We start from the raw sequence: 26,000 nt of genomic DNA, 5'->3' as shown, positions 1-26,000 counted from the left end.
CATGAAGTTTAAAAGACTATAGTAAATTCAAGGAAGACATCAGCATCAAGTACTACATAGGCAGACGTCATTACACATGGGGCAGGGGTCAGACTATGAAGGCCTTGGATAGCATAATTAAGGAATATAGTTTTTTTTCCCCTACAAGCAAGGAGAAGACCACTGCAATTTTTAAGCAGGAGACTAACAATTTGGCATGTATTTTAACAAAATGACTTTGATAAGCATTGGAGAAACTGGACGTGGTCAGAGACGAAACTCTAAGGAAGATACTTTGAAGGCCTAAAATCAAGACAGTAACTATTTAGAAAAATAATTTTTTTTGGGGGTAGAAATAGTGTAGTGGCAGAAACAAGAGAACGATGTATACAACTGAAGGAGGCAATAAACAAGCAGAAAGAATAACAGTGAAGTTTTCCATGTGAAAAAAGCTGCAATTTGACAAGATTATTGCATGACACTCTTGTGATAGAATGAGACAAGGGTCGACCATAGAGAACCATAGAGAAAATGACCAAGTAATTCCTACAACATAGCTCTAAAAGGTGGGAGTTTTAAGTCTGTACAAAAGATTTTAAAGTTACTGCACACTGGAATGAATGAGACTACTTGTGAACACTGGGTGAGAAGAGTGAGAGAAGAACCAGAATCAGAATCTCATGAGCACTATTTAATGAACATGAAGCAAAAAGAATCAATATGACACCTGCAAAAGGGGTTGGTAGACATATAAAAGAGACTTGAAGCTTTAAGCAGTCAACTATGTCAGATGTTAAAGAGGTCAACAGGGTCAACAGGGTGAGACTGAAAACTGGTCACTGGATTTGGCAATTAAGTCTTTGGCTACTCCTGAAAGCAGTTTCAGAACCGTAGAGTGGAAACACTGTAACAGGCAGAGGACTGGATAAGAAATATAAAAGTAGAGAAAGCAGGAATTAAACTGCAGCTTGAGAGGATTATAGTAATAAGAAAATGACTGGTTTTTAACTTTTTGTTCTTTTAATTATTTTTAAAGATTTTGTTTAAGAGAGAGTGAGCGAGAGAGGGAAGGCATAGGGGGAAAGGAATGTGGAAAGGGAGAAGCAGATTCCCTGCTGAGCAGGGAGCTCAATATGAGGCTCAATCCCAGGATCTCAGGATCATGACCCCAGCTGAAGGCAGACACTTAACCGACTGAGCCACCCAGGTGTCCCTATCTGTTTTTTTTTTTTTTTTTAAGATTTTATTTATTTATTCATGAAAGACACACACACACACAGAGGCAGAGATACAGGCAGAGGGCTCCCCACAGGGAGCCTGATGCAGGACTTAATCCTTGATTCCAGGATCATGACCTGAGCCAAAGGTAGGCACTCAACCACTGAGCCACCCAGGCGTCCCCCTGGTTATTTTTTAAAGACTACAGAAGACACATGTAAACCTGTAGGACCAAAAGGAAGAAGGTCCTTCTGAAGGACCTTCATCAGAAGACAAAGGACTGAGGAAGAAAAAAAAAAAGGTATGTGACCAAATAAGGTACCAGAGAAGAGAGATGGGTACAAGAGCATAAAACAGAGGGGTAAGTCCTGGAATGGAGGAGAAACATCACTTTGACAGAGTTAGGAGGAACACAGAATCTTAAGTACTTGCCAACAAAGTTTATTTTGGGTGTAGATGTTTTCTTGGCAGCCATATTTGTAGGCACTGCTGATACTTTAGTGTTGGATGTGCTATTAAGAGACGAGTTTCCTGTAGTTGTAAGACCTTTCACTGAAGAAGTTGCAATTGATGAAGTATTCACAGTACAATTGCTTGCTGCAATGCTTGAGGGAGAGGCAGTCGGTTTTGAAGCAGACACAGCTGTTGAAGAAGTAGCTTGGCTAACAACATTTGGTTCTGTTGAAGGAATGGGTTTACCAAGTTTTGTGTGTAATTTAACCACCTACAAAATAAAAGCACATTTGTTAAGAAACTCAAAAAGTATAGATTTTTTACTTCGTCTGAAAGAGTATATTTTTAGAAAACAAGGAAATGGATATTTATTTTTTCATCATTTTAAATAAAAACCTTAAAGTATATATACATTCTCTGCTTTAAACATACACTAAACAAAATCAGCCCTTTTTTGATAACTCAGGGAATACTCTTAGTTGTTCCAAGCTGGCAATAAAAGACTTTATAAAATAAAAATCTGAATTATGTTTTTCTTTGTTGTGTTTTCATTTGTATACATAAAACTCATTGCTTTCAAAACTATCTCTGTGAAGTAGATTTTGACACATATTCCATTTACCACAGGATGAGGAAACCAAGGCAGAAAAAGATGAAATCAACTTGGCTACATAAATACCTAACCAGGACTTAAGCATGACAAGAAGAAAATTAATAATCATACAACAAATTTCTAATTGGCAGAATAAATGATCTCCTTTAATTTAAAGAAAAAATTCTCCAGTCTTTCCTTTAAACAATGAGTATTTGATGCTACCTTTATGTATATTAGCATATAAACAAGGCTTATAATCCACTCAGTGTTCAAGTTTTAAAGTCACCTATATTTAAACCCTCCATTGAAAAAGTAAAAGAAAACAGAGTAAGACATAAGGGTGTGTGGGAAAGAACACCTACTTTCTGATGCTTAGCACCACGAATGTGGGCAGCATATGCATCTGCTCCTGTACAAGACACATCGCAGAGCTCACAACGTAGCTGATTTTGAGTCCCACGAGTAGAATTGTTGCTGCTGCTGGTATTTTGTGAAGCTTTCAATGCGGCTTCTTTTTTTTTATGTTTTTGTCCTTCTAAATGTTCTTTATAAGTCTGTTTCAAACAAAAAGGATAAATTTTGCTTTGCTTATTTTCTATCTGTATCATTTGAAATTTCAATTCTCAAATCTCTGATACTCACTTAAAAATGAGCACTGAACGACTGAAAAAGCAACTGAACAAGAGCACGTAGGATTCCCTATAAATGTGATATACCTGTCGTTCTCTGTACTTTATCAAGAATACATTTACCTAACACGCTGATTTACAAAGAACCTTCATATATAGCCATATTATCAATATAAGCTAACCACTTCCAGTTTTAAGAATTTGAATCCTTTTATTACTTATGTATGATGGTTATGTATAATGATGGACAGAGTGATCACTGAACAAATTATTTAATTGTAGAATTAAGATGAGGGAGGCAATGTATCTATATCATGAAAAAAAAGTGGTAACAAGATATTTTATAGGAGCAGGTATATTTATTTATATAACTTTTCTAACTCAGAATGCTTTTTCATATAGAACCCATACTATCCTGAATAAAGCTTATTTAAAATATGCAATAGCCAAAATTATATATATTTTCTAGGAAAAACAGTATTATTGTAATATGAGTCAACAAAATAATGAAATTATATATTAAAAATTGTCTGGAATCAGATAATTAAAGAAGGCAGATTTATTAAAATGAGGAGGTTAATAAGGATTGCTATTTCTTTTTTCTTGAATGGGGCCAAATAGTTCCATTTTCATGTTTTATTTTTATGATTGTTTTTAAGACAGACGTATCATTAGCATAAAATTGTACATTCATCACAGAATTTCAGAGCTTGATGGAACTTTACAGAGATTACCTAAAAACAATGATTTTCTAATTTTTAAAAAAGAGAATGCTCTCTCCAAGTGAAATCTTATGCAGAAGCAGGGAAAGTTGCTCTGTTTTTGAAACAAAAGAGGGAGACCTAAGACCCAGTCATCTGATTCTCATGATCTGCAGTGGCCTAAAGTGGCTCCATGGAGCAGTGTGAGCCTCAATTATTTAGGGCAAGTCCTTAATAAGTGAGGAAACAAAAGCCCAAAGAAGTGAAGATCTTCAACTTGTCCAAAGCCATACAGTAATACGACTGGAACCATGGCCCCTAAGTCTGAACCTTACTCTCCCTCCTCATGTCCACAACTACCTAGATTCTAACGCACAATGTCAATGATGCTTTTCTCTGAGCTCATTAGCCCCTTAAGACACTGCCTTTCACTTGCAGAATTATCGCTGGCCTGTTCTTTTGTAAAAATCTAGACACTCCAAATCAACAGTGAGCCTCATTCTAAATGCTACTTCTCACCTATGCTCCTAGACATGTTCTATCTATATGGGTACCAGATATTCAACACATCTCTTAGGTATACATTTGCCACTAATAGCATCATCCGCTCTCAATAGCTACCACAGAGTAGGATGTACTCCCTTCCATGTTTAATCCTGTGTCCCTGCCACCATTTCTTACCTGCTCCCTCTACCCTGGCCACATACTTACAATGAAACTGTTTCCTATCACACTCAAAATAGGGAGAAAGAAGGTTTTATTTAACTAGTCCCATATTAAATAGTCCACAGTTATTCCCTAATTTGTATAACTCAGGGAATGCTGTTCATTGAAAATAATCTAAAACAAGCAGTATTAAAAAGTAGATAAAACTAATCTGGTAAATTAAAAAGAATGTACACAGGTGGGGCAAAGACAATATAACTGAAAGAAACTACTACAAAGACTGTTCCTTTCTAATAACATGCCTTTGCCAAATTGCTGGTCAATTCTTCTATAAGACATTTTTAAGGAAATTAACAAATAACATTGGGATAAGGGTTAAATACATTATACTTTATAAAACACTCATGCCTAAATTACATATTTTACGTGTAGCAACCAGGAGAAAAACCGGGGGGGGGGGGGGGGGGGGATAGAAATTTTACATGTTTCATTAGTTGATATTTTTGAAAAAGACACTTCCCACATCTTTCTTGTCCCAAAGTTTCTATTATCTCACAGAGATTATACAGAAATAAGTAATATTCTATAAAGCATGAACAAAAAAATCAGTCTTATTAGAAATGCTATCCTGCAAACTTGATTGTTAAAAGGGCTTATTTTAAGGATTTTTAATATTCCAGAAAGATAATTTTCTTCTGCCATTTATATGCTCTAAAAAATAATACATTTGACAAACTTATCTTTAATTCAAGTATGTAAGACTAAATTCTCTCTATGGTCATCCTTTTTCAGCTGTAAAATTCTATTCATATACTCAAAATGGACCTCGCAGAAAAGCCTTGAAGGAAATCAAGAGTCAACTATGTTAAGTTGAAGAATTTTGTATAAAGGCTTTATAAAGCAAGGTGTAGATGCTAAAAGAGAAATAAAAATTCAATCTTATCCCCAACTCCAATTAATTTGAATATTAAACTTTTAAGTTAAATTTAAGTTTTATTTAAAGAGCAAAGTTATCTTTCATGAAAAAAAGGTATAATTTGCCCATTTTTCATTTTCGTTCATAATCACTTTATAAGTTTTTTCTTAATAGAATTCCTGTACCTCAACACAAATACTTCTTAAAAAAGAAAAGACTGTTTATTGAAATATGTGTTAGCTAAAAGCTAACAGGAAAGAAAATGTAAACCTTCTCCATGAGTGTAAGAATTAGAATATCAACCATACTTAACTACCAACAATAACCACTGAAGACTCGTGGTAAAACTAAAACATACAACGTAAGTACCTGTGGTCCAGCACAGCTGATCTTACAAACATCACAATAGTGAATCTGGGGTGGTTTGGGAGGCTGTTTTGGTTTCAGTTGTTTATTTTGGAATGGTGCTTTTTTAGTAAAGGTGGTCCCTGTCCAGGCAGCTGTTGCAGCAGCAGCTGCTGCTGCCGCTGCCGCCTGCTTCTGTTGCTGCTGCTGCTGTTGGTAGTAGGAGGATGCAGCTGAATACACTGCTGCTTCATAACCTGAATAAGATGTACCTTACAAATAAAATCAAACAAAGATTATGTTACATAATTACAAAAGGCCAAGTTAAATGCTATAAATTTAAATTCAGTAAATTCTGTGAATAAAGGCAGATTTACACGTGCATATTTACAAATAATGAATATCTTACAAAACCTGGAAAAATCTTATTTACTTTACTTTAAAAAAAAAAAAAGGTTTTATTTATTCATGAGAGACAGAGAGGCACAGACATAGACAGAGGGAGAAGCAGGCTCTTCACAGGGAGCCCGAGGTGGGACTCAATCCCGGGACTTGCGAGCACACCCTGAGCCAAAGGCAGAAGGCAGACGCTCAACCACTGAGCCACCCAGGAGTCCTCACTTTCTTTTTATGTAAGTCAATCAACAAGTTTTTAACTCAGCACCTGCCAGATGCTATAAAGGCATAAAACAGTATAAGATTTGCTCCCTAACTTTGTGAAACTTATAGTTCAGTTGGTAGGATACCAGAGATACAAATTTACGTAGTTGCAAAATCTGTTAATATTTTCCCCAAAAGAATTCTTCTGCATACAATTTGGGAAGGGTTGAATTTTGAGAGTCTGAACTAGGATACTAGACAGAAGAAAAGAAATTCATGAAAGTAAAATTTTTATCTGCTTGGTGGCTAAGAGGATAGAATATATAAAAGAATAGAAAAACACGCCAGGATTTTGAATCCCAGTGACTGACTGATGGGTTGTGCAACTGATTAAAGCAAGTCACTGAAAGAAGCTGGTTTGGAGAAGCAAGGTGAAGAAACCTTAGCAGAAATCTGTGATACAGAGTTCGAGTTCAGATGAATATATAGGACAACAGATAAAACATTTCGGAATTAAGGACCAAATACATTAGTTTTCATCCTCCAAAAGAAAAAGAGCACTGTGTTTTCTGGTTTAATGTATGTATTCTATCCATTTCCACTGCTCAAAGTCTTTAATGAATAAGCAAACCTAGTTACTGACAGACGTAACATATACATGTTGTGTACATTCATTCAGTGATTTATAGACTTAAATCTATATAAGTTTTAAAAGTGACAAAGCAAAAAATAAATAAATAAAAAAATAAAAGTGACAAAGCTGCTGATCTTACTTATAAGCCTATCTCAAAATTGGAAAACTACCCCTTTTCTAAACTAAGATCTCTGGAAATTTGGTGGACTCCCTATTTATCACATTCTAGTAAGACTTCTTTTTATTCTCAAGTGGAATTGAGCGGGCAAAGAGTCACGTAAGGCTTAAGAGAAATATTCCTAGTTGCCGCATGGCACAGAAAAATTACTTAAGGAAAAATGAGCTTTTTGGTCTCTCAAATGCAGACTGCTATGTTGAAAAGACTTATGACCCACTAGCTCGGAGGCATCTACACAGATAAGAAAACAAGAATTGGAAAGGTGAGGATTTAAGATGCGTGGTTAAGTCAGAATCACAGGTATCTGAAACTAGAAATATCTAGAAAGGTAGAGAGTATGGTAAGAGAAGAAAACATCTAAAAGTAAAAGTAGAGGGATCCCTGGGTGGCTCAGCGGTTTGGCGCCTGCCTTAGGCCCAGCACGTGATCCTGCAGACCCGGGATCGAGTCCCATGTCGGACTCCCTGCATGGAGCCTGCTTCTCCCTCTGCCTGTGTCTCTGCCTCTCTCTCTCCCTCTCTCTGTGTATCTCATGAATAAATAAATAAAATCTTTAAAAAAAAAAAAAAGTAGGAAGAAGTAGGTAAGCTGCTTTTTATGCTTACTAAGAAGCAGATAATCAGATTAAAAAAATTAGAAAACAACTGATGTAATTGGTCTAAGGGAAAACTCTATAGATCAATATACCCCTCTGGTCAGTCTTACCAATGTCCTATGTTACTTAAAAATGTTACAGAAGAATAATTAAATTCACACTCAGTTATAGGCAGAAATATGTACAGTTTAAACTCCGCTCTTAAAACAGCATAAATTGTCTAGTTAAAACTAACAAAGCTATTCTTGAATTATAACTGGCTAGGACCATGATTTTTATGACATTTTAAAAATTTTATTATTTTTTTTTTTAAAAGATTTTCTTTATTCATGAGAGACAGAGAGAGAGAGAGAGGCAGAGACACAGGCAGAGGGAGAAGCAGGCTCCATGCAGGGAGCCTGACATGAGACTCATCCCAGGTCTCGAGGATAACACCCTGGACTGAAGGCGGCGCTAAACCGATAAGCCACTAGGGCTGCTCTTATGACATTTTTTAAACAGACATTTTCCAAATGACTAGCTGTTGTGTACAGAAACTGCAAAAATGCCACTTGAATGTAACCTCATGAATTAATATAATAAGAAAACAAAAAGTAGCATTAAGGGCAATAACATCCTACAATGCTAGATGACCAGGACTTCCAGGATCTTTGTTTTTGTTTTAATTTATTTATTTTTAAAGACTTTATTCATTTATTCATGAGAGACACACAGAGAGGCAGAGACATAGGCAGAAGGAGAAGCAGACTTCCCCGTGAGGAGCCCAATGCAGGACTTGATCCCAGGACTCTGGGATCACCACCTGAGCCAAAGGCAGATGCTCATCCGCTGAGCCACCCAGGCATCCCTGTTTTTTTTTTTTTTTTTTTAAATTGAGGATTGACAGTATGACAGTGAAGTCTCAGATCAATAAGGCTTTATTATTCTTATTTGACAGATGAGAAAATAGGCTAAGAGATTGTGAGGTGCTTTAAACACTGAGTTATTTAGATCACAAAAATCACCAGGCTAAGTGTAATATTTACAAAATAATCTCCATTTGCACACATGTATTTATAACTAATAAAAGGTAAGCTTAAGTATAGTTTACTACTTAATCTCCTATAAGTACTAGCAAACAAATGTACATTTCTTGTAAAAGTATTATGGGAAAACAAATATAAGGCTGCATCTCTAAGTAAAAGCTCAATTTTTGAGGGCTAAAACAGTTTCACTTAAAAAGTACTTTTATTAGGGGTGCCTGGGTAACTTGATCGGTTAAGTATCCAATTCCTGATTTAGGCTCAGGTCACAATCTTGAGTTTTGAGATAAAGCCCTGTGTTGGGCTACAAGCTGGGTGTGGAGCCTGCTGGGATTCTCTCTCACCCTCTCCCTCCTCCTCTAGGAAAAAAAAAATACTTTGGGACACCTGGGTGGCTCAGTGGTTGAGCGTCTACCTTTGGCTCAGGGCCTGATCCTAGATTCCCAGGAACAAGTCCCACATCAGGCTCCTTCCATGGGGCTTGCTTCTCCTTCCTCTGTGTCTCTCATGAATAAATAAAATCTTTATTAAAAAAAAAATGAAAGAAAAAACACTTTTATTAAAAATGCTGATCAGTTAATAAGTTACACATTAAGTTGAAATATAATTTTTAGGGATCCCTGGGTGGCGCAGCGGTTTGGCGCCTGCCTTTGGCCCAGGGCACGATCCTGGAGACCCGGGATCGAATCCCACATCGGGCTCCCGGTGCATGGAGCCTGCTTCTCCCTCTGCCTGTGTCTCTGCCTCTCTCTCTCTCACTGTGTGCCTATCATAAAAAAAAAAAAAAAAAAAAAAATATATATATATATAATTTTTAAATGTACAATATCAGAAACAAAACATACCATTTCAATAGTAAATTTAGCATGTTACAAGCCACCATTTAGCAGGTACCAATATTCTAGAACTCATTTTAATAAGATGAAAAAAAGAGCAGACATAGAACTGCACATATAGAACTCATAAGCCCTAACAATGATCTTTCTGGGATGGCAATCTCACACTGTGTATAGCACTTTTTTTTTTAAAGTGCATACCCTTTGATGTAACAGGAATTGCTAGAAATTTATCATACAGCAACAACTGGCAAATACAGGACTCTTTCCATAGAAAGATTATTTTATCCAATGTTATTTCTAGTTTTTCCATAATATGAAACCTAGCATCCCAAGACAGAAACTTTAAAATCTACATCCAGGAAGAGTACATCCATATAACAAAATATTATGGAGCCATTAAAAACTATTTCTAAGCATAAATTCTGATTTCTAAATACCTTATTAGAAACCACAGCTCCTTTGTGAAATGGTTGATTGTGAGACTTGGGCATGAAATGCTTGAAGTGTATCAGTAATATCTTACTGTGCCAAAAAGAAAAAAGTGCTCAGAGAATAATGATGCCAAGTCCAGAAGACTCTGGAGCTAGTCTGAAAAGGAGGATCTCATTGGCCAAATCTAGGAAAATATGCACCTCAAAAAGAAAAATGAGTAATGGTTTATACTACGCTGAATGACAACCTCAAAAATGAGTCCATAGTAATACTAGAAAAGGAAGGATGGGAGCTCTTCCTTAGAGAAGAGTGCTAAGAATCAATGTAGAAAGATTTTTACATACATCACTGTACAACTTGATTCAGGTTAAGAGATTTTCAAAGATCTACCACCACAGAGTGAAAAGTTGTTGGGTAACAGGCCCATAGATTACTTGGTTAATTACAAAGGGGAAAAAAAGGTATCCTTAAAATGAAGAGATCTGGTAGTTACCACTTTAAGCAGTGAGTATACTTGGCATCATCAATAAGGAATTTATAGCATTACTTTTGTGCTCTTGAGGTTATGAAATGCAGAAGTTCACTCAGGTAGTTTTACTGACTAAAAAGCTGCCAAAATCTAAGCATAAAGAAAGCAGATAAATCCACTTGTGGGATAGTCTACAGGACAAACTGTTCTGATCTCTTAAAAAATGTCAAGGTCATGAGAGTCAAGATAAAAATGGAGTATTCTACATTAAAGGAAAGTGAAACTAACAAAGATATGACAACCAAGTACAATACATGATCTTTGATTAGACCCTGAATTTAAAACATAGCACAAAGACACCAAACACATAGAAAGCTCAGCCATAAAAAACACTTGTGGACAACTAAACAAATTTGATAACAACCATGTTCAATTCCTTTTTATGATTTGCATGTGGTAATGTAAAAGAATGCCCTTATTAGGAAATACTGGCTGAAGAATTCCAGGAAAAGCATCAGGTCATCTGTAACTTATAATGCTGACCCATTTGAAAATAGGTTTTAAGAGATAAAGCAAATATGGTAAAATACTAATAATTGGTAAATCTAGGTAAATGGTATACAGACATTTATACTATGTTTTCAAATTTTTTGCAGACTTAAAATTTTCTAAAATAAAAGGCTGGGAAAAATATAAATCAAAAGAATCATGTATCATGCACTCAGTGACATAAGAACATTTACAATGAGAAAAAAGCAATTAATAGTATGCATTAGACAAATTCATTTTTATAAAAAACATATATATACTGCATATGTATATTCCCATGAAGAAAACTAAAGACATGCACCAAAATGTTAATGGTAATTAGTATCTAGGGGTACATGTCTAGGGATTTAATTTTTTTAATCTATAGTTTTTAATTTTATTTAAAAAATTTTTATAGTTTATAATTTTATTTTATTTATTTTTATTTATTTATGATAGAGAGAGAGAGAGAGAGAGAGAGAGAGAAAGAGAGAGAGAGGCAGGCAGAGACACAGGCAGAGGGAGAGGGAGAAGCAGGCTCCATGCCGGGAGCCCGATGCAGGACTCGATCCCGGGACTCCAGGATCGTACCCTGGGCCAAAGGCAGACGCGAAACCGCTGAGCCACCCAGGGATCCCCCGAGTTTATAATTTTAAATGATGTATTGCTCATGTAATATAGCAGTAAATAAAAATAATTAACTTCATTCTAAGTAAGATATATTCAAGTAATTGAGACAATGGAAGAGAGCTAGAAAAGAGGAAGAGGAGAACATATATAACAGAAGCAATAATAGGAAAGGAAAATTCGTACTCCTTATTTTGTTGAATGTACATTAAAAAAAAAAGTGTGTCCAGTCAGATTTCACCGAAATAATTCCATTTACAGTTATAAATGATTAATCAGAGATAAAGAGGGGTAGAAAAGTTGTATGGGTGCAAATCTGAATGACAGATCCTAAGAATAACAACTTCTCCTCACTCTCAATTCATTTCTGCATGGTTGTCACAGTTAACTTAAAATCTGTTTCCACTGCTCCTTTTCTGAAGATCTCCTTTTTGGCACCCTTTGGCCCACAAGATAAAGACAGACACCATAACAGAGCATTATGTGGCTTTTCACACTGACATTTCCAGCTGTATCTCCTGATATTTACCCCATATATCCTGTATTCTAGCCACAACAAACTGTTCCTAAATATTCCATGTCTGCCTAATTCACCACTGTATCCCCAGCATCTAGCATAAGCCTTTAGCAAAGGGTAAGAAATAAACCAATTTTAATTCAGTAGTTTGGCTCTTAACACCAAGATGCAACAAAGAATCAAGAAGTAAGAACTAAAATTGCCCATATTGCCTTAAATCCTTCATAGAAAGAGAGGAGGACAAGGTATTGAGAAATAAGATGGAGACCAAGGAAACCAACTACGAGGTTACTGTCTATAAAAAAGCAACATGTGATTTTAATTACTGAAATAATGCAAAGTACCTCAGCTAGAAATTAGCAAAAGCAGTGGACATAGTAAGAAGGTTTTAGCGATTATACCATTCTTAATATAATGATTATTTTATTAAGGAAATAATTTCCTTAAGATAATAAACATGTCATTTTTTAAAAAAGATTTTATTTGTTTATTCATGAGAAACAGAGACACAGGCAGAGGGAGAAGCAGGCTCCATGCAGGGAGCCTGACGTGGGACTTGATCCCGGGTGTCCAGGATCACTCCTGGGGCTGAAGGCGGCGCTAAACCGCTGAGCCACTGGGGCTGCCCAACATGTGATTTTTTTTTAAAGGAAAATAAAGCTACTCTGTCCTTCCAAAAGACATGTGTTATATAACAATCTTATAGATATTTACAAAGGCTACCCAATATTTTCACCATTACTTATTCCTGATAATAAATATAAAGAAGTAGTTCCCTGTCGGCTGAAATAAACAATACAAAACAATTTGTCAGTGGTAGTCCCTGAACATTAACCTTAAGTTTTCAAATTCATTTGGAAAAGTCAGGAAAAAAATGACTCTGTAAATACTAGGTGTTATTTTTCTCTAATTGCAATGTTAGGCCCAGAACTGATACTGCTTTCAAACTCTCAAAGAGCATTTTACATTGTTATTATCTCCTGGTTTAAACAAAACAACAGGGAAACCTGGGTGGCTCAGTGGTTGAGCTTCTGCCTTGAGCTCAGGTCATGATCCTAGGGTCCTGGGATCAAATCCCACATCAGGATCCCCATAGGGAACCTGCTTCTCCCTCTGCCTCTGTCTCTGGGTCTCTCATGATTAAATAAAAAAATCTTAAAAAAAAAAAAAAATAAACAAAACAACAACATACAACATGCCAAAACACAACTTGAGTATGGTCCATTTGTCACATTTTATACATGTATCAACATCTATCAATGAATTCAATTCTTGCTATTAGAGTGACACCATTCCACAGAACATCAAGATAGTTTCTAAGAAGTTTCTAACTTATTTACTCATTTAAACACAGTTTGTCTTACCAGAATAAGTAACTGCCGTGGTACTATAAGTAGCACTCTGGGTATAGGATGGCACCACAGTAGCTGCAGCTGCTACTGGCTGTACGGTGGAAGATACGGGATAAATGGAGAAAGTAGTGGTCGCTGGACTTGGTGTGGCTGGTTTTATGGCTGTCACTTGTCGAGTTTGCTGGGCTTGTGTATACTGAGTTGCACCTTGGCTATAACCCGCTTTGGGGGCTAAAATAGGAAAGAGTTATCAGAAAATTAGAAAGGTGAACTTCAATAGTTGTACCAATATCCTTGAGAATTAGAAAAAGTAAGTGTAAACATCAACTGTAAATTTAATGCTAGCAATTTCTTGGTAAAAGGGTTGAAATTCTTATCACCAACTGAATAAAATCTATAACATCTACATAACATCTAAAATATAACATCTACATAAATTCTTTTACTGTCCCTTCCCAGATGCTTTATGTATTTCCCAAATAGGATTTTGTCCAAATTTACAACTAACTGAAATAGCAATAGTACCTAAAACAGGTGTAATAAAGTCTTTAGAACAGTGTGTGTGTGTGTGTGTGTGTGTGTGTGTGTTTGGGCTAGTCAGTCTAACTCGAGGGTTATACTTAACATTGTAAACAAAATAAAGAGCCTCAAATATGATTTTAAATCACAGTAAAATTTCACTGTTTAACTATACTGAACTTGTTCACATGTCATTCATCACATTTTTTATAATGAACTTCAGTCTAATACCAACTCATAAGGTGCCATGGACTTAATCCTTCAAACAGTTTAAATGACTACATGTTTCTGCTAAACTTTCTGCTGCCCTTGACTATATTCAAAATAAATGAATGCTTTAAGAATCTTATGAACCTTATTATCAAGCTCTAAATTAATTAATCATTTATTAATGATCACTAAAGCATACAAATATAATTCCTGATAAAGGCCCAAATATCAGGGGGTTTAGTTTAGTTTAGTTAAGGCATCTTAAATAAATAGCACTTAAGAATTTATAAAACTGTTACCTACATGTAGTATAAAACTTGATCCACATAACACACAGATGAGGACATTTTACAAAAGGAAACTAATGTCCAAGAGCTAAATGACTTGCAAGTCAGATAGTCCATGTCAGAGCTAAGACTAAAAGTTCTTCTGACTCTGAAACACAATCTACCTTTGTTAATTAATCAGGAAGTTCACTACAGCTCAGTGTACCCACAAATCATTAGAGAAGAAACTATAAGAAAAGTCGGTCATTATAATTCAAAATATTTTTATATCACTTTTAAGGGACTCATAGAAATCTTAGAATTAAAAGTACCCTAGAGAGATCTGGGTCAACTACCTCATTAACAAATAGAATATTGATGAAAAGAGGTAAAAATCACTCACCGACATTAGTGGTAAAGCCAGTACCAGAAGCCAGTCCTACTCCTTCCTAATCCAAGACTCACCCACACTCTCATGATCCTTCAAAAATAACTAAAAAAGGAACTGTCTACTTTTCTGAACTCAACTTTAAATTTTCAACTGAATCTCTATCAAAAATTTCATCTCTTAAAGACTACTTGGGGTGCCTGCGTGGCTCAGCATCTGACTCCTGACTGAGATTCTTTCCCTCTGCCCCTCCCCTTGGCTCCCACATTCTCTCTCTCCAAAATAAATACATCTTTAAAAAAGAAAAAGAGAAAAGGAAGACTACAAATATGTAGGCTTCTTTGAAAACAAAGTATTTCCCGTATTTAAGCCATTATATTTACTGTAATATCAGAAGCTAGAAACAGGACCAACTGTCATTACAGATCAGAGAAAGAGGAATTAAAAATATGGGCCCACAAAAGGTATCCACTGGTTACACAAAGGCAGTCAGCAGTATGTTCTGGGTACTTCTGGGGAAGATAAGGATGTGGCCAGAAGTTATCACAACTCTTTTTGTACAACTTATTTCATAGCAGCAAGAGAACTATAAGGCAGAGACCAGAAATAAAATGCATTTCTGGGAGAAAAGGACATGATTATGATTTGCCCCTATAGCTCTCTCCCTCTTGGGCACTCAAAGGCATGTAGAAGAAGAGAAGCACACAGCTAGAACCTGCTTCTTTAGATAACGTAATACAATGAGCTTAGGTGGACTCAAAAGGGTACCTTCATTAAACACACCAAACAATATATTTCAGTAGTTTTCAATGAAACTGTGTATGCTAATAAAACCCACCTGTCTGATAGTAGGTTTCAGCAACAGAAGGCTGAGGCTGGGCAGCAGCTGCTACAGCAGCAGCAGTTGCTGTGGGCTGTTGGTAGTACTGCTTACTATCATATGCTACAGCAGGAGCAGTGGATCTTACATAGGAGTAGGAGTCCTAAAGAAAGGGAATAAAAGAAAATCTTGCTATATAAGTGAAGCGGCAGGAAAAAACTCTAACTCTACTATGTAAAAGTGTAATAAAGGAAAATGAAAAACTAACTTACAGACCTAGGTATAAAAGTCAGACTCAAAACAAAGGGCACTCAACTCTGAACTTTGAAAATAAGGTCAAACCATTTCAAGCAGCATGTTTAATTTTATTTTTTTATTTTTTTTTAAATTTTTTTTATTTATTTACGATAGTCACAGAGAGAGAGAGAGGCAGAGACACAGGCAGAGGGAGAAGCAGGCTCCATGCACCAGGGAGCCCGACGTGGGATTCGATCCCGGGTCTCGAGGATCGCGCCCTGGGCCAAAGGCAGGCGCCAAACCGCTGCGCCACCCAGGGATCCCAGCATGTTTAATTTTCACATCAGAAAAAAAAAAATCACTAAAACACTTTAAAAAATAATGCGTATCTTTAAAATTCTATTAAGAAAGGGACACCTGGGTGGCTCTGTCAGTTAAGCAGCAGAATCTTGATTTAGGCTCAGGTTATGAACTCAGGGTCCTGGGATCTAGCCCTGTGGGGCCCTCTGTGCTCAGTGGGGAGTCGGCTTGAAGATTCATTCTGCCTCTCTCCCTCTCTCTCTCACTCAAATCTTTTTTTTTAAGATTATTTATTTATTCATGAGAAACAGAGAGAGAGAGAGAGAGAGAGAGAGGCAGAGACACAGGCAGAGAGAGAAGCAGGCTCCATGTAAGGAGCCTGATGTGGGACTCGATCCCCAGTCTACAGGATCACACCCTGGGCTGCAAGCGGCGCTAAACCGCTGTGCCACCGGGGCTGCCCTCTCTCACTCAAATCTTTAAAAAAAAAAAAAAAATTCTATTAAGAAATTCATAGCAGTTTTGCTTTAAAAATGGATTTCGTAGTAAAGACCACCTGTAAGTCTGAAGCTTTTTTACTCCAGCTTTCTTTTCATTCTTCTTTATTTACCACTATTATTTTTATTAACTTACTTTTTAAAAGTTGGCTCCATCCCCAGCACAGAGCCCAAAGAAGACCTGAGCTGAGATCAAAAGTTGGATGCTTAACCGACTGAGCCACCCAAGCACCCCTATTTACTACTATCATTAACATAATGAATAGGAGCTTCTGGGTGGAAGAGAGGAAAGGAGAATACAGGTTCCAGGGACAAGGAACACTATATATAAATCTCCAAGGCAGTGAAGATCAAGATGAGCTGGGTGAATTCTGACACTGTACAAAGTAAGGAGGGATGAGGAGGTATGCAGGCAGGTGGAAAGGCTGAAGAAGTAGGCAGAGCCCAGAAAATGATGGGCTTCATTCACCCTATTAAAAACAATGTAATTTATTACATTCTGTTTCTGGACATAATGAAAACAATCCTAAAAGGAATTCTGAGTTTAGTAACTTGCCTAATATATAAAGATTTACTTATTTTAGGGAGACAGCTCAAGGGGAAGGGAAGAAGGAGAGAAAGAATCTCAAGCAGACTCCCCACTGAGCATGGAGCCTGATGTGGGGCTCAATCCCACAACCCCAAGGATCACAACCTGAGCTGAAATCAAGAGTCGGAGACTTAACCAACTGAGCCACCCAGGCACCTCATAACTTGCCAGTTATTAATAGAAAATACTAATATTATAATTCACATGTTGATTCATTACTTAACAAAATCAATTAATATATTTTAGAAGGAATATAGAAAAACTAGGCAAAGTTCAGAAGATCCTAAAGCAAACAAACAGAAAGTGGGTTATTAAAGGATTAGAACCAGGGGTGCCTGGGTAGCTCAGTTAGTTAAGTGTCTGACTCTTGATTTCGGCTCAGATCATGATCTCAGGGTAATGAGACTGAGCCCTGCATCAGGTTCCTCCCTCAGTGGGGAGTATGCTTGACATTCTCTCCCTCTCCTCCAGCTCCTGCACATTCTCTCAGATAAATAAATAAATTAAAAAAAAAAAAAGGATTAGAACCAAATTTAAGTAATTCAGTACAATAATCATAGTACTATAAAGGGGAATTGAATTAGATCTTCATATCCCCAGTAAAACTGAACCAAAAGCAACTACAGGAATAAGAGCAGCAGCAATTTGTAAAACAAATTTACATACTAAAAAAGAATACTTTGAGGGAAAGAATGTACAGGCAACAGAACTTCTGCCCTTGTTAAGTTCCAAGAGAACACTATGAATTTGGCCCATACAGTTTCGGCTCTTGGTTCTCAAAACAGGAGAAAGAATAATGCCAGAGTACAAACAAGAAGCATCTTCCCTATGTCATTTTTATGAAAACCTTGGCTAAAGATTTAACCAGTAATATAAAATACTTTTAATTAAAGTAAACATAGATATAAAAAGGACCCAGGAGAATTATTAATAAAAAACTCACTACAAGGGTACTTAATGCTTGGACTGTGCCCCTAAATTACCTTAGAATACACATTCATTTCTATCATCAGAGGTATATTTTTGAAGATCCAAGTCTGATAAGCACTGGCTTGGATATTACATCATACACTAGGGCTGCTGAAGCCTATGTGTTAAGACTACTGAAACTAGGAGTTTTCGTACCTGGTAGTTCTGTGTAGTAGCTGGGGGTGGTGGTGGTGGTGCTTCTTGTTGTCTCTGGGTATAACCATAGTCAGTTGCTGTATGTGCAGTGGGGTAGCCTCCATAAGCAGCAGCTGTTGCAGCAGCTGCAACAGCTACTGGAGCAGGCCTGGCAACTGCAACTGTGGCGGCTGCTGGTGCATAGGCAGCAGTAACTGTGTGAGCAGCTACTGGAGCCTGATGGACAGTGTAGCTAGCAACTGTAGTTGGATGAGAGTAGGCTACACCGGAAGCTGGCTGCTGGCTATATTGTGGAGTAGAAGAATAAACATAATACAATTTAATTTTAAAATCTAAGAATTTAATAAAATAAAAAGCACATTTTCAAGAAATTTAATCACAGACTACAAAACACCAAGTATCTGAACTCAGTAAGCCTAGTCAATACCATATTTATTACTGTTGTATGATTTTTAATCTTTAATCTTAATACATTAAACAGTCACACATACTATGCTTAATTAAGATTATGGACCATATCACAAAGCAGGGATGACAAACTGGGATAAAAAGCAGTATTAGGAAGAAAACTTGATGAAACTAGGAACTTAAAAAACTATTTGTTGCTCGTAAGGTTCTTTATATCTTCTACAGTTTAAAAAACATCTCTACAAAGAAATAATTCTAAAAATACTGAGCTCTAACTCCAATTATAGAAAACATTTAAAGTAAAAACTATTACCCAGTTGACTTAAATACTTCTGATACTCTAGGGCAGTAGTTCTCAACTGGGGAAGATTTTGCCCTCCAGGAACATTTGGCCATGTCTAGAGATATTTTTGATGGTCAAACTGCAGAGGAGGTGTTAGTGATATGCGCTACTGGCATCTAGTGGGTAGAAGCCAGTGATGCTGTTACATATCCTACAGTGCACAGGACAGCTACCCACAACAAAGAATTATCCAAAGAATGTCAATGGTGCTGAGGTTGAGAAATCTTGCTCTAGGGCACAAAACCTACAATGAACTATCTATTATTTTAGATAATTACCCAAGCAAGTTACAGGCAGCATTTCATTATACACATTTTTTTTCTTAAAAATGTAGTACATGTTGCAAAAGGAGACCTAAGTGAGATGCTTTGCAATCATTAACCATTTACAAAGAGCCAAAAACATTTTCCAAAACTGTAAATCAAATTTCCAGCTAAAGTTCTCAGAGTAATGTTTAACTTTTTAAATTTTAACTGTAAAATTGAGAGTCTATGTCACATAAAACCAAGGCTTACAGATGTTAAGCACATTCAAGTGTATTTGTTGTAGGTTCCCTAAAACATTCACAATTACACTTGCTAAAGCTTTATTACTAAGGCAGAAATGCCTTCTAAAAAAAGGAGAGCCCCAACCGTTATTTAGCTGACAGGTTTTAGATGACCTTAAGTCTTAATATGAGCCAACAGTTAAGAATAGCTAAGAAAAAAATACCTGACATAAGCTGAAGCTGCTCTAGTAGGGTCTGATTCATGGGTTATAGTACAGGATATTCTTCATTGCTGTGCACAACACCATACAATTATGGCATAAAATTAAAATTTGGGGCCATCACATTTTAACTCTATTAGGGAAAACACTGATAATTATAATGTATTCAAAGGGAATCAATATGAAGCTTATAAGTATGAGTAGTATCTCACATAAAAAGTGGAGGACCTGGGAACATTCAGTCTAGAAGAGGTGATTGGGGAAGATATGAGAGCTGCCTTCTAATAGAAGAGACTTACTCCATGCTGCTCCAGAGAACAGAACTAGAACCAATGGATGGAAGGGTGGCAGATTTCAGCCCAATATGAAAAAGAAAAAAAAACAAAAACTTAGAACAAAGTCCAAAGAAACTCTTATAATTTATATTTGGATGAGGTTTTCCACATTTTGATATTAAAAGTAGCTAATATTTTCTATATATATGACAATTAAAAGATAGGGAAAAGGAAATTTAAATCGTTAATAGTGGAAAAATTGGTTTGGGATTGACATATTCTATGGATAATTCCATATCCTTAAGAAAAAAATGCTAATAACATATTGTATTTCTTCAAAACTCCTAGGACTGAAAGAATTATATTTAATATATAAATACACCAGTTCTGTGAAACTTGTATTTAACATTTACTGATAAAATTTCACACATTCAGACTACACTGCATAAAAGGAGTTTGGTTATATAAAAATTTAGATAATCTTGGATTCCTATACAGTTTCCATTCATCCCATTGTTCTTTATTATTTGTTCACACATCTTGGTCTCCAAAATTTGTCCTACAGGACAAAAAGCAGAGTAGAAACAAGATAGGGAACAGAATAGGAATGTCAAGTCAACTAGGCAAGCAATTTGACTTATACTGTCTCTGATCCTTAAAAGCCCATGTGACTAAAAAGGGATGACAATATGCTCTGGTTTAAGCCTAATGCCTCCCCATAATTTTTTTTTTTTTTTTTTTATGATAGTCACAGAGAGAGAGAGAGGCAGAGACATAGGCAGAGGGAGAAGCAGGCTCCATGCACCGGGAGCCCGACATGGGATTCGATCCTGGGTCTCCAGGATCGCGCCCTGGGCCAAAGGCAGGCACTAAACCGCTGCGCCACCCAGGGATCCCCTTCCCCATAATTATTAACAGTACACTCTCACACCTATGTGTCTCAGTTTGAACGATGAATCTTATTATTATCTCCCTTCCCAGGAACCATATAACACCATGCCAGTACCCTTAGCCATTACCATATGCCTAGGGCTGCCTAACCTAACTCTGCTCTGTATAGCCAGATTACAGCTAGAACCATATCCTCTACCAAAAGCATCATGAAGAATAATGATCTAGGGGCGCCTGGGTGGCTCAGCTGGTTTATGCATCTGCTTTTGGCTTAGGTTCTGATTTGGGGTCCTGGGATCCGGTATGTTTCTCTCTCTCCCTCTGCACCCCCCCCCCCAAACCTGCTCTCTCCCTCAAATAATGGATGGAATCTTAAACAAAAGAATAATGATTTAGTTCCAATTCCATGGGGTTAAGTGGTAGGGTAGTGGTCTGCTGTTCAGAATATAGATTCTCTGGTCTGTTATCTTAAACCCATCTGGGAAATTCTCTTTCAATCTGAAATATCCTTAGAAAAATTACTGCCTTTTATGTGATGTATATGACCAGCCTGGACTACACCAATTCAATAAATATCTAGTGGCTAAATCTAAAAAGTTAAGTAAATTTTTAAAAATACAGGTCACATCAAGTTCAATTAATTCAAGCAAAATGAGTCTTGGGTTGAAATTTTTAAACCATGGTTTTTGCCTAGTTTGTAGTGTTAGAATAAAAGGTATTAAATTATATCCCTACATAAAATTTAAAACTTAAAGGTCATTAATGATTTTTAAAATAAGACAGGCTAAGTAAATAAAAGCCCAAATCTTGTGCCATAAAAACATATTTGTGAAATATGTAAAGTCTTTCATTTTCATCCAGTAGAAAACAAGCTTCTATTTAAATAATATCTTTTGTGAATAAGTTAAATTTAATAAACTTCAGTTTTAAGCCAGGAAAAATAAAATAATAAATCACAAAACATAAAAATATGAATGAGCAAGGTTAAGAAATACTTCAAGAATCATACATAAAATGGAAGGGCATTTCTCTTGGAGGGAGAAAAAGGAAAAGAAAGTATTTATGGAGTTATTAATATTAAAAAGTAGTAACACTTATATTTTTGGACTTAACCTGGAGGTTAATGGCCAGCTCTTTCCTTGCTTACCAGAAAGTGAAACAAGCCAGAATCCTTACCAAAATAGACACCTGACCCAAATCACCAGACAGTCGAAGAAAGCCTACTATAAACTGCAAAAGAAACAGGAATGATCCTGCAGAAAATGGATATCAAGGCAACAAATAAGAATTTTCACAAACTCTAATTTGTATCCATAAAATAAGAACTTAACACTAGTTAGAAAATAAAGCTAAGGGATATAGACAAGATCAGGATATGGAGACTATAAGAGAAAATAAATCTAGGAAGTCCAATATCCAACTAGAAAGAGTTCTGGAAAAAAAAAAGGAAAGAAAAAAAGAAAAAGAAAAAGAAAAAGAAAAAGAAAAAGAAAAAGAAAAAGAAAAAGAAAAGAAAAGAAAAGAAAGGGAAAGAAAGAGAGAAAAAGAAAGAAAGAAAGAAAGAAAGAAAGAAAGAAAGAAAGAAAGAAAGAAAGAAAGAAAGAAAGAAAGAAGCAAATAAAAGAAAAAAAATATTTCCCACTCTGGAAGGGAGGCACATATTTTCAAATTTAAAGGGCCTATAGAGCACAAAACAGAATGAAAGAACACCAGGAGACATAGCATTTCATTAACATCTCAAGGTTAAAAAATATATACATCCTTCAAGTCTCCGGAGAAGAAAAATAAGTCACCTGCATACAAACTAAACAAAACTCAGGCTTTTACTAATAACACGAGTGGCTAGGAAACAGTAGTTTATCTTAAAAATTCAAGAGAAAATGAATATTAATAGAGTTCTCTATCTAGCTAAACCATTAAGACAGAATAAAGTTTTTTTTTTCTTTTGACATTCAAGAACCGAAAAGAGTTTACCTTCTATATACCTTTTCTTTGGAAGTGATATGAAGATGTACTTTAACAAAAAATAAACCAAGAAAGAAATCATGGGATCCTATAAATAGTGGATCCAAACCCAGGAGGGAGAAGAGCCCAGGTCAGCAGCTGTGCAGCAGGCCAAAAGAGGCAATGAGCTTGGATTAGAAGTAGTAAAAAAAAAAAAGGACAGAAGCCTCCAGGAGAGCCATGTCCAGGAAAATAAAGGACTGGACAATAGACAGTAGACCAGGAACCTGGAAATATATTAAGATACAATCAAGGCACCAAAAAAATTTTGGGGCAAAAAGAGAACGAAAGACTTTAGCAAATATGACATTGCTGAAGAAACGCATGATCCTGGTAAAAGACACCACAGTCGAGCAATTAGTAGGGCATAAAAAAAAGCAAACATCCATTTGAACTTGAACCAAGGAAGATTCTTTTATTGAGTGGCACAAGGTTATAAAAATGACATACGTTAGGAATGATAATCACAAACCACCACCACCACTTGGCTCCACAGTACTATTACAGTCACAATAATAAAAGTTTCTGCTTTAAAGTTTTAGTATCAACCTAAATTACAGAAGATAAACTATGATTACAGAATATAACGTAAATGTTAATCACAAGTACAACGATAGCTAATTTGGGTGATGAAGTGGGGAAAGAGGGAAGGTAAAGCACCAGAGTTTGAAGATTCTTTTCCTAAAATATACTGAGAAACTGACTACCTATACTGGAAATGGAGTGTGTAAAAGTAAGAGAAATAGCCATATCACTGAATTTTAAGGAGAAATGAGAAGCATGAGAGGGTATGTACTAAATCTTAACTGTGATTGTAGGAAATCAAAATCTAATGCATAAAAAGTCAATAAATTAAGACACAGAAAAGCATTATTTAATGATACAGAGTTAGAAATAAAACCAGAATGTATTAAAGGTGGGGGTCTCTACAAGGTGGAATTGGGGAGAAGGGATTAGGAAAACAAGGGAACGTTGTTTTCATTAAAAGACCTTCTATGAGTGCCTGAATGGTTAAGTGTCTGACTCTTCTTGGTTTTGGCTCAGTTCATGATCTCATAAGGGTGGTGAGACTGAGCCCCACATCAGGCTTCACACTCAGTGCAGAGTTGGCTTGAGATACTCTTCCTTTCCTCCCCAACTTTGCTTGCACACGCACACTTGCTTGCTAAAATAAATAAATAATTAAAATCTTAAAAAAAAAAAGGCTATTCTATACTATTTTTAATTACATTATGTAATTAATATCTCCCTTACCCTGGGGGGTGGGGGGAGGAGCATAAAAGTATTGGAACAAAATTTTCAAACTGGCAAGCTGAATGACCAATCACAAATTTAGAATACTCCTTTCTAATTAATACAAGTCAATTCTAATTTCTACATTATTGGTCTCTAGCCTAACTTCTACTCAACTCTAAGCCCATTTTTAATGCTTTCAAATTCCCTTAATATGACCTGGCTTTACATTACACAATCGGGCATTAAAACAACTACGTGGGGATGCCTGGGTGGCTCAGCAGTTAAGCATCTACCTTCGGCCCAAGGCATGATCCTGGAGTCCCGGGATTGAGTTCCACATCGGGCTCCCTGCATGGAACCTACTTCTCTCTCTATGTCTCTTCCTTTCTCTCTGTGTCTCTCATGAATAAATAAATAAAATCTTAAAAAAGAAAAAAAAAAAAATCTTAAAAAAGAAAAAAAAACCCCAACAACTATGTGTACCAATGGCTTGTCCATATAAGTGGCATCTGATAACAAGGGAAAAAACATTTGTGTTTTTCAAAATGTGTTTTTGTGTGTGTGCGTGTGTGATTTTCAAAATGTGATCCAACTGCTAGGCTCCAGGAGGCTATCCCTTTTTCAATTACAGATTGCCTTCATATAATTTAATCCCAACAATTTATTGCAACAGACTGAATGCAGAAGCAGATCAAGAACCACTTTGAGATATTATATTAAAAAGATTTACAAAAATCTTTGTAAAGATGTAAAACAATGCTTCTTGTCTCATTACTTTTGGAAGATAGGAATATAGTTATTTTTTAGAGTTACAAAAAGAAATTTAGGCTTAACATATAGTAATCTTATTTTTAAATGATTTAATACATATTTTTAAAAATTTGAAGACAGTAAATATTAATATAACCCACATAAACAAAAGCTCTGGGGGGTCTTCAGTAGTCCCCAAACCATAAGCTTCCAGAACTACCGTTTTATGATATAGAGCATTACTTGAGTCTATAATAATATTCATCATTCATTTTCCTGCTCTTTAAATTGTACCTTTAAACAAAAAATTTCCTTCTATTCTGTAACAGGGTAACAGTTCTCAGGAAAAATGAGTAGTGCACATGGTCGGAGCCCCAGATCTGATGCCTACAACTGTAATACACTTATCCAGGGCTCCAAATCTCCCCCTTTATCTAGTGTGCTGGTCAATACATATTTTTCTGTGTTAGCAGACATGAAAGACATTGGGAAGCAATGGCCTAGAACTCTGAAACTCCCACAAGAAACTAACACAGAAGGTGAATTAGAAAAAAGGCCATTTCCCTCTTTAAGGAAAAACTGTAAAAGAAACTTTCCTAGCTTAGCCTTAGCTAGGAGTAAAGGGGAAAGACGTTTCCCCTAATAATTCTTTCTTTTTTTCTTTTTTTTTTGAGCAAGAGAGCACGTGTGCAGGCATGGGTGGGGGAGATGGAGAGAGAAAATCCTAAGTGGGCTCTACACCTAGTGTGGAGCCCAACAGGGGGTTCCATCTCATGACCCTGAGAGAGGACTTGATCCAAAATCAAGAATTGGATGCTTAACCTACTGAGCCACTGAGGTGCCCCGCACAATTCTTTACAACAAAAGTCAGCCTACCCTTAGGTTTGGGCTCTAGAATTCACCTTATCTGACTAGGAAAATTCCAAGTTAAGAAGTTAGTTTAATATCTCTGAGCTGATAATGCTTTCAGATGCCGCAAAACACATTTTCCTTAAAATGCTACAATGTTCTAAGAAACAAGATGATCCCAATAAAAACATCACAACAAATCCCATAAGGAAACAAGTTACTAGAAGCCAGAGTTTGCAGGAAAAAAAATTTGAAAAGAATGTATTAGAATTATTGGACAAAAAATATAA

The 26,000-nt window shown here is 36.2% G+C and overlaps 1 protein-coding gene across 3 annotated transcripts in view; it reads right to left on the bottom strand.

Moving 5' to 3' along the window:
* ZFR (zinc finger RNA binding protein) overlaps window positions 1–26,000 on the bottom strand; it is an 87,071-nt gene that overhangs the window by 48,162 nt on the left and 12,909 nt on the right. For 2 of the 3 annotated variants that reach the window (XR_005358622.1, XM_038535400.1), the window contains exons 3-9: window positions 20,005–20,028; window positions 18,247–18,529; window positions 15,517–15,661; window positions 13,308–13,526; window positions 5,527–5,774; window positions 2,608–2,799; window positions 1,630–1,921 (exon numbers count right to left, since the gene is read on the bottom strand). Coding sequence is in view for 2 of the 3 variants with exons in the window: in XM_038535400.1 (XP_038391328.1) it covers window positions 1,630–1,921; window positions 2,608–2,799; window positions 5,527–5,774; window positions 13,308–13,526; window positions 15,517–15,661; window positions 18,247–18,529; window positions 20,005–20,028 (1,403 nt within the window). In the remaining variant the exon portion in view is untranslated. The remainder of the gene's footprint in view (window positions 1–1,629; window positions 1,922–2,607; window positions 2,800–5,526; window positions 5,775–13,307; window positions 13,527–15,516; window positions 15,662–18,246; window positions 18,530–20,004; window positions 20,029–26,000) is intronic. The other variant, XM_038535401.1, reaches the window with a different exon arrangement.

The sequence above is a fragment of the Canis lupus genome, chromosome 4 (genome assembly GCF_011100685.1).
Source record: "Canis lupus familiaris isolate Mischka breed German Shepherd chromosome 4, alternate assembly UU_Cfam_GSD_1.0, whole genome shotgun sequence".
Lineage (NCBI taxonomy): Eukaryota > Metazoa > Chordata > Mammalia > Carnivora > Canidae > Canis > Canis lupus.
This window is presented reverse-complemented; position numbering and strand designations above follow the sequence as displayed.